General features: G+C 37.9%; 1 protein-coding gene and 1 long non-coding RNA gene across 2 annotated transcripts in view; both read right to left on the reverse strand.

Moving 5' to 3' along the window:
* The window catches only part of LOC307117027, a 527,365-nt gene that overhangs the window by 23,494 nt on the left and 490,900 nt on the right, over positions 1 to 12,971 (reverse strand). The window lies entirely within an intron of this gene.
* The window catches only part of antxr1c (ANTXR cell adhesion molecule 1c), a 50,897-nt gene that overhangs the window by 20,664 nt on the left and 17,262 nt on the right, over positions 1 to 12,971 (reverse strand). Inside the window, exons 2-11 of the mRNA XM_079801662.1 lie at positions 10,403 to 10,474; positions 10,191 to 10,262; positions 10,027 to 10,108; positions 9,910 to 9,940; positions 9,744 to 9,817; positions 9,592 to 9,660; positions 6,604 to 6,684; positions 5,462 to 5,522; positions 3,185 to 3,283; positions 3,004 to 3,073 (exon numbers count right to left, since the gene is read on the reverse strand). Coding sequence (XP_079657788.1) covers positions 3,004 to 3,073; positions 3,185 to 3,283; positions 5,462 to 5,522; positions 6,604 to 6,684; positions 9,592 to 9,660; positions 9,744 to 9,817; positions 9,910 to 9,940; positions 10,027 to 10,108; positions 10,191 to 10,262; positions 10,403 to 10,474 — 711 coding nt within the window. The remainder of the gene's footprint in view (positions 1 to 3,003; positions 3,074 to 3,184; positions 3,284 to 5,461; positions 5,523 to 6,603; positions 6,685 to 9,591; positions 9,661 to 9,743; positions 9,818 to 9,909; positions 9,941 to 10,026; positions 10,109 to 10,190; positions 10,263 to 10,402; positions 10,475 to 12,971) is intronic.

Here is a 12,971-nt window from a genome sequence, read left to right on the forward strand (position 1 = left end):
TGTGTTGTACGACGCGAGGGAGCTTCCACCTCTCTGAATTACGGTTTTGCAAACATTGTCTTGTTCTGCGATGTTTCCAGTGTGAAGTATTTCCACACAGCTGACATGTTGGCTAGCCACAATGCTGCTCAATGCTATCCTGCTGCAAACTGCGGAATGGATTTGCTGAGTGGGGCGTGTCTCATAACTCTGTGTCTCATTGAGCCGCGCCTCCGTTCAGGAAATCCATTCCATAGTTTGCAGCCAGCTAGCAGACAAGCCGGCGGGAATCACTTTTGGAAAGCGCAGACGTGGCTCATGGGTATCGGATTTCTCCGCAGGTTGGATCGGGAAAATCCGATACGTGAATTAAGCTGGTATCGGTCCCGATACCGATACTGGATCGGATCGGCCCCATCCCTACATGTAATGTTTATTTATATACCACTTTATTCAGTGTATTGCTTTAAATCAAGCCGCATTTAGGCCACGCCCACACCTGGACAATCCAACGCTCTCCATTGACTTTGTATTGCGTGAGGCTGCCTCCTTGACATTTCTGACTTATAAAAAAAAACAGAACAATATCTAAAAGCTGCGGTGTTACAGCGTGTACAGCAAACAACACAGAACTAAGTTTTTATAAGCTGTCGAACCAAAAAAACGAGCGTTTAAGGAGACAAAAGTGGATACAGGCAATAAGACGTGAAGCATCAGCAGGAAGAATGGGTCAATTTTGGGATCCTGACACTCAGTATGCCTACGTGTAAACAGTTTGTCACTCTTAAGTCAAATATCCAAATTTCAGTTTTATATTTTATATTTCCTGTCGCTGATTACGTTCCCCTCTAGTGGGTGCAGTGATGGGAATAACGGCGTTATAGATAAACGGCGTTACTAACAGAATTATTTTTTTTCAGTAACGAGTAATCAAACGAATTACTGTTTCTCTCGTTACAACGCCGTTAGCGTTACTGAGAATTAAATGCGGCGTTACTATAATTGAGCTCACTGAAGCGGTTTTCATCCGAACAGGCTCTCTGTCAGTCGGACCTGCAACGTTTTTTTCCCTCTGGTTGGTGTGTGTGTGTGTGTGTGTGTGGGCGTGCGTATGCCATGCATAATGGGGGGTGGGTGGGGTGGTACACATGACTTATGATGATTGGTTGGTGGGAGTCATGGTTGAGGTTCATAGGTTGAGTTCACACACACACACACACACACACACACACACACACACACACACACACACACACACACACACACACACACACACACACACACACACACACACACACACACACACACACACACACACACACACACACACACACACACACACACACACACACACACACACACACACACATCAATTACACAGACACACACGCACACGCAATGGCAATTCCAACGACTTCAAAGGTAACTTTCGCAAACTAAAAGTAAAAGTACTGCTTTTCCCTCGTTGAGGTGAAAGGTAAGAATGTTTATGTAACGTGCAACTTATGCCCATGTAGAATGAGTCTCTCCACGTCGATGGCAAGTAATTCTAATCTAATGAAGCCTCACATCATCACATGCCACCACAAAATTTGTGGCTAAAAACCCAGGTAATAACGCTCCACTACCAAAGGAGTAGTATAGTACTGATAATATTTACACAATATTTACACTATAGTAGGCCTACTGATAATATTTACACAATATTTACACTATAGTAGGCCTACTGATAATATTTACAATAATGTATTGAATTTGATAGGTGTCTCTCACATTGCCCAACAGCAACATTACAAATAGTGTACATTAATTTACGTTTTATAATAATAATTTATTCTATTTAGTGTCCAATTCATTAACTTAACATATTTAATATTGGGGGCATCCAAGTTATTTGACATATTTGAACATAAAAAAAAAAAAAAAGTAACACAGTAGTTACTTTCCCTGGTAATTAGTTACTTTTATAATGATGTAACTCAGTTACTAACTCAGTTACTATTTGTAAGAAGTAGCCAGTAACTATAACTAATTACTTTTTTAAAGTAATGTGCCTAACACTGAATGGGTGTAGTTCTCAGTGTAATATAGCATGTGGCGCTCTGTCTCAATTGCCTGTATTAAATATAAAAATTTAGATTTAGATTTATCGGCCAATTTATCGGTTATCGGCTTTTAAATATAAAGAATTATCGGTTATCGGTATAGGCCAAAATTTTCTTATCGGTGCATAGATACATTCATACAGACCCTACCGCCATTTCAATAATTATATTTTTCTTCCTATATTTCGCAAACAGCAAGCTTTCTGTGTCTGGTACAGTTTTCGCTCTGTGTCTTCATCCTGTTTACAGACTTTGCAATCATTTCCCAAAATGCCATTTGAGTGGGAATACTACAAAGCAGTTTGTGTGCAAGTCTGGAATAGAGATCGGCCAAAAAAAGCTTAAAACAGTTCTGATTAATGGCTGGTTAAATGATGCTTCTCTATTTTCTATTTTTGGTCATCCCCGAGCCGGATTGGACACCGTCGTGGGCCGTATTTTTGACCCCCCTGGTCTAGTTCCATAAAAAAACTTTTCTATGAAGAATGGAAATATGTCTATGTACTGTACACAAAAATAGGTCTTGATAAAAAGAGTGTTCTGAACATAATATGCTGTATTAGTGCATGAAAGCAGAAGCGGGGAAGAAGATATGGAAACTCTAGGGTCTATGGGAGCAGTAAGGAAATAATGGAGATGAAAAGGAACAAAGAAAAGCAGAGAGTGGGTGTGAAGATCTGCTTTAATGGCTCCTCAGAGCCACTGACATCATCTAAAGCTCAGGCTTTGATTCTGTGGATCCGAAAGGAAAACGAAGGCTACGAACTCATGAAATCAGGCAGTGCTGGAAAAGACGGGATCAACAGGATGACCTCACAACTAAACCAGCGAATTGCGCAGGAAGTGGAATGCGACCTCTGACTGGGCTCATAAACACGGCCTAATGCATGGCAGACCTGTCCGTCATCTTCTCACTTACTTTCCAACTTCATCTATAACAGGCGCAGGGCACAGCAAGAACGTGTCCTCAACACTCGCAGGCTTCTCATCTGTTATAGAGGAAGAAAAGAGTTACAAATGCAGCCATGCAGTATTGGTTCACTTATCATCATGAGAAAGTACTCAGACTCTGTGGGAATATTTGTAGGGAAAACACTCACTGAGCGTGACTGTGTCGTTTATTTTGAAGCTGCACAGGACCTGGTCTATGTTTCTGGCGTGTCGAAAACCATTACCTCTCACCACCACTTGAAATGACTCTGAAACACAGATTCCCACAGTTGCTGCTCAAATAAATTGGTGATAAATCCTCAAGAAAATACATTTCATTACACCATTTCCCTACAAAAATATCAACTTCTCTGTATTTTCAGCATGGGTCAAGTAGCTCAAGTAATGCTGGGTAAATATAAAACCACAATGGTATAATTGTCCTCTTGGGTCATGTTTAACACTGGAATTTCCCTATTTTATGATAATGTGCTTATACTCATCTATAACTTTGTCAGTAATTATGCATTTGATAATATATACAGTAAATGTGTGCAACATTAATGTTTCAAGCCTCTACGCACACCTTGGCAATAGAATCGCCATTGGCTAGTACATTTTTTTGTTTACTCGCCAGACTGAGATATGTATATGATTTCACCAAATGGCACAGATTTTTACCGTACACTATTAACATCAGTCAGTCAAGCATTATATTATGATTTTATGATACTCAAGCACTATTTAATGATAGAACTTGGTAGCCATGTATGAATGCATACTTGTCATTTTAAAGGTGCACTATGTAACTTTTCTGTCCACTAGAGGTTGCCTGTTCAAAACAAAGGCGTAGTTTGATGATGTCAAGTTTGAGTGCAGAATCTTGGGACATGTGGTCTTCACCTCACAGCCGGTGGAAAAGAATCAGGATAGGACTCGGGCAGAAATCATGTTGATGGATGTGGGGACTTTTATTATGACACAGTCGCCGGCGCCACTTCCGCTTTTCCGGTCATGAGTATGAGGTAACGCAGCTCTGTTTATCATATTAGACACATCTGAGTGTGTTAATGATGTTATGACGTTACTCTGTGTGTTCTCTCTGCGGCTGCTATGACACTTGTTCACACTGCAGTGAGAGTAAAGCGTTTCTGCAAAATTAAACTGGAAACCGAGAGTAACGCAGATATGACGCCATCGACAGGCGACTCCCTCACACGTCCCAGTTCCTCGGTTAAAATAGCAATTTAAATCTCACGATTTACGAATAGTTGGAAACATTTGGGATATTGTAAGTACTCAACTGAACAAAATATATAACAATGGCCTAGTGGTTTTGGGATATTTTACTGAAAAAATGTTACATAGCTCCGCCCACTACCGGAGAAACCAGCATATCTTCAGCTTGTTCTTAAAAGCTGAATAATTCCAAATGTTATTTTGACAGGAAAATACAACAAAGAATATCGTTTACATGTAGCGTGTCGATTCTGCGTAGTAAGACTCTCTCTCTCTCTCTCTTTGCGTGTGTGTGAGAAACACAGCGCTCTCAGCAAAGTAATGACGAAAGTTTGCGGCATGTCAAATACAGGTACACTGCGCATCCATTGAGCTGAACTGAAATACTACAGATCGCTTGACGGAGAGCGGAACTCTCAAACGCTCAGTCAGTGTTCAGCGAGTGAAAATATATCTGTGCTAAACTTACACTTAGCCTCTAACACTCACACACTGGCGAGTAAAATCTAAGAATTTACTCGTCCAGAGTGAAGATTTAGTTGCATATGTGAGTGATTTTCTTGCATTGTAGAGGGTTGTGTTTAAATGGAAATCTGGTCCAAAAAGAGTTATGCCATAGGCAAGTATGGAATTTAAATGAATCATCCAGTTTTATAGATTTAAGGCCCGTTCATACCAAGAATGATAACTATATTAGCTTTAACACCAGCGGATGATATCATTTCATTAGCGTGCACTGCAGTTTTGTCATCTGTCGCTTTAAATGCTGGAGCTCTTTAAAGCAGGATGGATTCTGATTGGCTGTCAATATTTTAATCTCATTTTCTGGGAAAAAAATATTCCAACAATATCATTCCTCAGTGCCGTTATTGTTATAGCTGTGGTGTGGACTCTAGAGCGAACTATATCTATATAGAACTATATCTTTATCGTTATTATTAATTACAGTTAACGGCCTTGGAACGGGCCTTAACTGACTTAAATTCTCTTTGACTTGCAATATACAATAAAGATTTATGGCACATAAAATAATCCACTGTGAGACATGTACAATACATTAATAAGAATCCATATTTCCCACAGCTAAAATCCATGATGAGGTCTTATTTCTCGAATAATTGAATGTGGAAGGAACATAGCTATTAGCAAATGAAATCAAGGGCATTATTATTGTTATTTTATGTAAATATATATACATTTTTTCATACCTCCTGCACATACACTGGATGGCTCCGCTGCCAAGATCTCGATACAAGATTTTTTGATGATCTATAAGAGAAAATATTTCATTTACATAAAAAAATTATAAAACAATTGACATTTTACATTTACGCATTTGGCAGACGCTTTTATCCAAAGCGACTTACATTGCATTCAAGGTACACATTTTACATTTTGTCAATTCTTGCTTTCCCTGGGAACCGAACCCATGACCTTGGCGTTGCTAGCGCCATGCTCTACTGTTTGAGCTATAGGAAAGCTAATTAAATAGCTTTGTTCAAAATGCATTTATTTACTTATCAATTATTATTATTAAAGCTAAAGTGAGAAATTTCAATGGTTTCTGCGATAAGCTTAGGCTTATGATAGTCTTGAAAATGATGTTTTGAAAATACCAGTGTAAAACTTTTCAGGTGAATAACTTTACAAATGTGTGAGACTTCCGGTTTCATTCGCTTCAACAGCTTGTTATGCTGCTTGAACGCAATTTCTTCCCATATTATTTAAATGTATTTTTATCATTATAAACACTCTAGTGGTTTGTAGTGCAAATAGAATTACATTTACTGCACTTTGTTATTCTTCTAGTTATTTACCCATATAAGCTAATGGAAGTCTCGCACCTTCACAGGAAATATCTTACTTCCACATTGAAAAATAAGGTGGATATTAAGCCAGGATATAAAAAATATATATTTTAGCACTGAAAAACTTCAAATTTGAATGGTTAGTTCACCCCAAAATTACTTCACCCTAATGTCTTTCCAAATCCATAAGACGTTCATGAAGATTTCTGTCCCGCCATTGAAAGTCTGTTCACCCAAAACTCTAACTCTTCAAAACCTTTATCAAGAAATCGCAAAAGAAATCCATATGAATCGTGCCGTTTAATCCAAGTCTTCTGAAGAGGCACAATCGCTTTATGAATAACATATTTGATTTAGGCTTTTATTCACATAAAAAACATTGATCAGTGAACATAAACCAAAGCAATCTCTCAGATTTCTTATGTGTTTGGACGGACATGAGCAACTGATGACAGAATTCTCCGTTTTGGGTGAACTAACCCTTTGATTACAGAACACTTCAGAACACATTTTTAATGAATCTTCCATAAGCTTGAGTTTACCGAGTCGATCATTCCTCTCAGCGCCTGGAATCCTCCCAAGACCGGAAACACATGCTTACTGGTGTCCGCTATGGTAGCCAGCTACAACAGGACAAACAGATGTTTATTTACTTTCAATTGGTTCATTTCAGTTGGGTTCCTCCATATAAAGTGCATGGTTTACATTGAAGAACATATCTGGTAAGCAGTCGATTTTGGCTTCCAACGATTATGAAAACAAGATAATCGACCTGTCCATCACAGCGGTGCGCTTTTGTTCCACCCTAAAGCCCCAAACTTGACACCCAAATCAGTCAAATAAGCAAGTGTTGTAAAATGCAGTCTATTGTTGCTAAACTGTGGGATGTGCTTAAAATTAAAGTGGCATTAAGCGCGAAAGAGATAATGTTCCGACGGCCGTCTGTGCGCACACAGATACATGCCTAAAAAAATAGCTCGAAATGCCGTATTGGTATATCCTCTGAGAAAGACAGCAGCCTAACAAATCGAATAATCGAATAAATTTGCTCTTAAAGTGACAGCAGCCTAAAAAAATAGCTCTTAAAGTGACAGCAGCCTAACAAATCTAATAACCAAAAAAATAGCTCTTAAAGTGACAGCATCCTAACAAATCGAATAATCGAATAAATTTGCTCTTAAAGTGACAGCAGCCTGATAAATTAGCTCTTAAAGTGACAGCAGCCTAACAAATCTAATTATCTAAAAATGTTGCTCTTAAAGTGACAGCAGCCTGATAAATTAGCTCTTAAAGTGACAGCAGCCTAACAAATCCAATAAATTAGCTCTTAAAGTGACAACAGCCTAAAAAAATAGCTCTTAAAGTGACAGCAGCCTGATAAATTAGCTCTTAAAGTGACAGCAGCCTAACAAATCTAATAAATTAGCTCTTAAAGTGATAGCAGCCTAAAAAATAGCTCTTAAAGGGACAGCAGCCTGATAAATTAGATCTTAAAGTGACAGCAGCCTGATAAATTAGCTCTTAAAGTGACAGCAGCCTAACAAATCTAATAAATTAGCTCTTAAAGTGATAGCAGCCTAAAAAATAGCTCTTAAAGTGACAGCAGCCTGATAAATTAGATCTTAAAGTGACAGCAGCCTGATAAATTAGCTCTTAAAGTGACAGCAGCCTAACAAATCTAATAAAATAGCTCTCAAAGTGACAGCAGCCTAAAAAAATTGCTCTTAAAGTGACAGCAGCCTAACAAATCTAATAATCTAATAAATTAGCTCTTAAAGTGACAGAAACCTAACACATCTAATAATACAATAAATTAGCAATAAATTAGACAGCAGCCTGATAAATTACCTCTTAAAGGGACAGCAGCCTGATAAATTAGCTCTTAAAGTGACAGCAGCCTAACAAATCTAATAAATTAGCTCTTAACGTGACAGCAGCCTAAAAAATTGCTCTTAAAGTGACAGCAGCCTAAAAAAAATTGCTCTTAAAGTGACAGCAGCCTAACAAATCTAATATAATAAATTAGCTCTTAAAGTGACATCAGCCTAACAAATTAGCTCTTAAAGTGACAGCAGCCTAATAAATTAGCTCTAAAAGTGACAGCAGCCTAACAAATTAGCTCAAAGTGACAGCAGCCTAACAAATCTAATAATATAATAAATGAGCTCTTAAAGTGACAGCAGCCTAACAAATGAGCTCTTAAAGTGACAGCAGCTTAATAAATCTAATAAATTAGCCTAACAAATTAGCTCTTAAAGTGACAGCAGCCTAATAAATTAGCTCTTAAAGTGACAGCAGCCTAAATGAGCTCTTAACGGGACAGCAGCTTAATAAATCTAATAAATTAGCCTAACAAATTAGCTCTTAAAGTTACAGCAGCCTAATAAATTAGCTCTTAAAGTGACAGCAGCCTAACAAATCTAATAAATTAGCTCTTAACGTGACAGCAGCCTAAAAAATTGCTCTTAAAGTGACAGCAGCCTAAAAAAAATTGCTCTTAAAGTGACAGCAGCCTAACAAATCTAATATAATAAATTAGCTCTTAAAGTGACATCAGCCTAACAAATTAGCTCTTAAAGTGACAGCAGCCTAATAAATTAGCTCTAAAAGTGACAGCAGCCTAACAAATTAGCTCAAAGTGACAGCAGCCTAACAAATCTAATAATATAATAAATGAGCTCTTAAAGTGACAGCAGCCTAACAAATGAGCTCTTAAAGTGACAGCAGCTTAATAAATCTAATAAATTAGCCTAACAAATTAGCTCTTAAAGTGACAGCAGCCTAATAAATTAGCTCTTAAAGTGACAGCAGCCTAAATGAGCTCTTAACGGGACAGCAGCTTAATAAATCTAATAAATTAGCCTAACAAATTAGCTCTTAAAGTTACAGCAGCCTAATAAATTAGCTCTTAAAGTGACAGCAGCCTAATAAATCTAATAAATTAGCTCTTAAAGTGACAACAGCCTAATAAATCTAATAATCTAACAAATTAGCTCTTAAAGTGAAAGCAGCCTAATAAATCAGCTGCAGTCGTTATTGTTAATCAAAGAACAAAAGATAAAATCACTCACTGCTCTTGAATGAATAAACTGTTAATAAGGATTAGTCTATATTTAATGTATACAGCAGTGTTATTTTACATTTGATTACTTTATTCAATTTCTGTTGTAGGCTATTACTTATCTGAATACCAATGTTAATACATCTTCCTGAAAAACCTAAAGCACTATTTTTTTCATTAGTATTTTTGTTCTGTTGTATTTTTTGTCGGTTTTGTTTGTAATTTAGTTTCTTTGTTCTTATTGTATTGTTGACTGTTTACTTGTCTTCCGTAACTGTTTTAAGGACTTTACTAGTAGTATTGATAATTGTGAAATTTTACTGACATTTATAAGAACTCATCGCCTGAAATTAGACTTTGATCATATCACCCACCAATAATCGTTTTAAATAATCGTGATTATGATTTTTGCCATAACCGAGAAGCCCTAAATGGTACTTTAAAACCATCAACAAAAGATCATCATCACCTGTGTTTCATTGAAGTCCTTAACTCCAACACAATACACAATTGCACCCAATCCCCGAGCTCGTGCTGCCTGGTAAAATATCAAGCAATCGCAATTAAAATCCATTAACTTTAATAAGATTTATAAATGTATGCAGACTGATCGCTTGTTACCTCCTGTTGAGCTGCTATCAGCTGATGTTCTTGAAGCTCGCCGTCCGTCAGTGCAATTATGACACTTGCGGTTCCTACAAAGTGGAGTGAAGATGTCATTGTTGGTAAGGACAAAGTGAAATAACAGCAATACTCTGTTCATTGGGCGTCTTTAATGGAAGCCTACCAAAGTTTTCCTGGTGTATTTGCTCGTTTGCCTGTGAATGAAGATTAGATAATAATGAGCAAAGCACATTAAAATAGCTCATTTGAATGATAAACAGCTTTAATTTGAACATTTTACCTTTTCTAGACCAAGATGCATGAATGTGTCTCCACCTGGGATCTCTCGTCTAAGAACATTAAGGCCTTTTCTTATGGTCTCCCTTTAAAAATGGAAACAAAAATGAGAAGAATGAACTCAAATTCTCAAAAATGCGAAGAGCTAGAGAACGTGTCTTTCTGCACCTGTTTTCTGTGAGTCTCATGATTGTGTTTCCTCTGGTTGAGAAGACGATGAAGGACATTCGTAGCATAGGGCTGTAAGACGGTGAAAAACAGACCAGAAAGGGTTACAAATTCTTGAAATCATCTATAACACATTTCAGAAATCTTGTGCAACTGGAACATAGTTTGATTCAATGCATTTGTTTGTTTTTCTCAGGAGACGGTTTAAGTACCTGGTGAATTTCTCAGCCAGATGTTCAACAAAAGCGTAGATTTCGTGCCAGTGATGTTTGACACTTCCTGACCTGGGGAGAAAGAGGCGGAATAAAATCAATAAATGGGTTGTTCCTGCTTATACTCTTTAAATGCAACAGATCAATACAATCCTTCAAATTAATTATCAGTGCTTTTAACTTATTCCCGGAAAGGATGAAGCAGCTTCTTAGCAAAGCCATCAAATTTTGACCCCTTCGGTTTTCCCCTTCAGGTGCAGCTGTAAACGCTCTATGGCAGCTGGTCATTTCCTGTCTCGCTCGCTGAGAGGCAAGCAGTGCTAATTCATTAGCGCTGGATGACAAATGGGAAATGAACTAATTGAGTGAGTCTACTGATCTGTGCTTGAGTCAGTTTGACTTAATGGATGAAACATGCCGCAGAAATTGGCTCTGTGTTGTGTAAATCTGTTTCCCCGGCTGATGTAACACGTTTAGTCTGAGAGCCAGACATAACAGTAACTGGGTCACTTTATGAAACGGGTGCCTGTGCCAGTTTGACAAGGTGATCTTAAAGGGATAGTTCACCCGAAAATGAAAATTATCCCATGATTTACTCAACCTAAGTCATCCTAGTGTATATGACATTCTTCTTTCAGACGAATAAAATCAGAGTTATATTAAAAAATGTCCTGGCTCTTCCAAGCTTTATAATGGCAGTGAATGATTGTGTCATTTTTGAAGTCCATAAAAGTGCATCTATCCATCATATAACTGCTCCAAACGGCTCCTGGGGGTTTATAAAGGCCTTCTGAAACGAAGTGGCGCGTTTGTGTAAGAAAAATATCCATATTTAAAACGTTTTAGACTAAAATAACTAGCTTCCAATAACTTGCGTCAGTGGTACGCAAGTTGACTTAAAGAGTAAAAGAGTAACCCCCGAAGCAACATTTTGTTTTGCTCTATCCTCTGTGCTTCTGCGTTCTTCAATACACATGCGTCAAGGGTTCAAGGGTCAAGGGTTACTCTTTTAGCGCAAGTCAACACTTCAGAAGGCCTTTATTAACCCCCGGAGCCGTGTGGAGCAGTTATATGATGGATAGATGCACTTTTATGGACTTTAAAAAACGACACAACCATTCACTTCCATTATAAAGCTTAGAAGCGCCAGGACATTTTTAATATAACTTAATATATAATTGTATTCGTCTGAAAGAAGAATGTCATATACACTAGGATGACTTGAGGGGGAGCAAATCATGGGATCATTTTAATTTTTGGGTGAACTATCCCTTTAACCCAGCTAACATAAACATGCTCTAAGAACGCTTTGCTAATGTTAAGAAAACATTATTTCGGAATGTTCTCTGAACGTTCAAAATGACCACGTTAAGGGAACATCCATTTTATGATTTTGTAAACATGGGATTGTTACTTTTGAATACTCTCTAATCGTTCTGAAACAAGCTTTAACCTTCAAAAAATTTTACACGAACATCCAACAAAGAAATAGTTCCATGAATGATGTATAAATAATGTTTTTGATAATGTTATTAAAGACCAGATATCCTCCAACAAGCATTCTATTAAAGTCCCACTGAAGTGCTTTGAAATGCAGCATAATTCAATGTGTTGACGTAATTTTCGCCTGAAACGGCTCCAGCTGTTAGCAGCTCCTCCCCTTTTTTAAAACGGCACATAGAGTTTTGTTAACATCACAGTTTGACTAGAGCCTTTCTGTTTGGTAAAGCCAGAGTTTCCTCCTAATCTCGAACCGTTTATCATCATAATCTCCTCCATATCGCTTAGAAAAAAAGCATTCTGTGCAGAATTTTAATGGGGCCGATATGTTTTCTTGTCTGCGCCGACTCGCACATATGATCCGCTCTGCGGACTGACTTGACTCTCTAGTCCACGGCTCTGCTCTAGACTATGTGTGTGTGCTGCTGCGGTGCGCATCAAACTAACGTAAAACCATTCAACTTCATTCGCCGCAACTGAAAGCATATTCACACTGTCTGAATCGTTTCCTATCGCATGTATAATGCGCTATGTGCCGTTCACCATGTAGAAAATAGTAAATGTGTGAACAGCTGACCGATTTCAGACGCAGCTCCAGCGTCTATTTATAATGCAGGGGGCGGAGCTTCAGATTCTAGAGAGCATTTGATTGGACAAAAGATGTGATGAGAAGGTGAAGTCCGCGGTGATGTCATCAAAATCTGTGATTCATTTGAACGAAAGTGAGAGACTGTAAGTTTTGAATGCTTATATCTCCTAAATGCTAATTTTGTCATTGTCATTGGAACACACCAGCTTATTCACAACCTTAAGGCTAACAATCATACTAAAAGCTAAAAAACTTCAATTTTGATTTCAGGGGCCTTTAAAGTCCCACTGAAGTGCCTTGAAATGTGCAGCATTTTTCAATGCGTTGAAGCAATTTCCACTGAAACAAGAAGACAGGGCAGGATATATCAAACAGCTCCTCCCCTTTTAAAAAATTACCCAAAAGCTTTTCGTTTATATCACAGATCGGCCAGAGCCATTCAGCCACAGTTTCCTCCTGAACTCTAACTGCTTCTCATCA

This window comes from Gobio gobio, assembly GCF_949357685.1.
Source record: "Gobio gobio genome assembly, chromosome: 20".
NCBI classification, from domain to species: Eukaryota; Metazoa; Chordata; class Actinopteri; order Cypriniformes; family Gobionidae; genus Gobio; species Gobio gobio.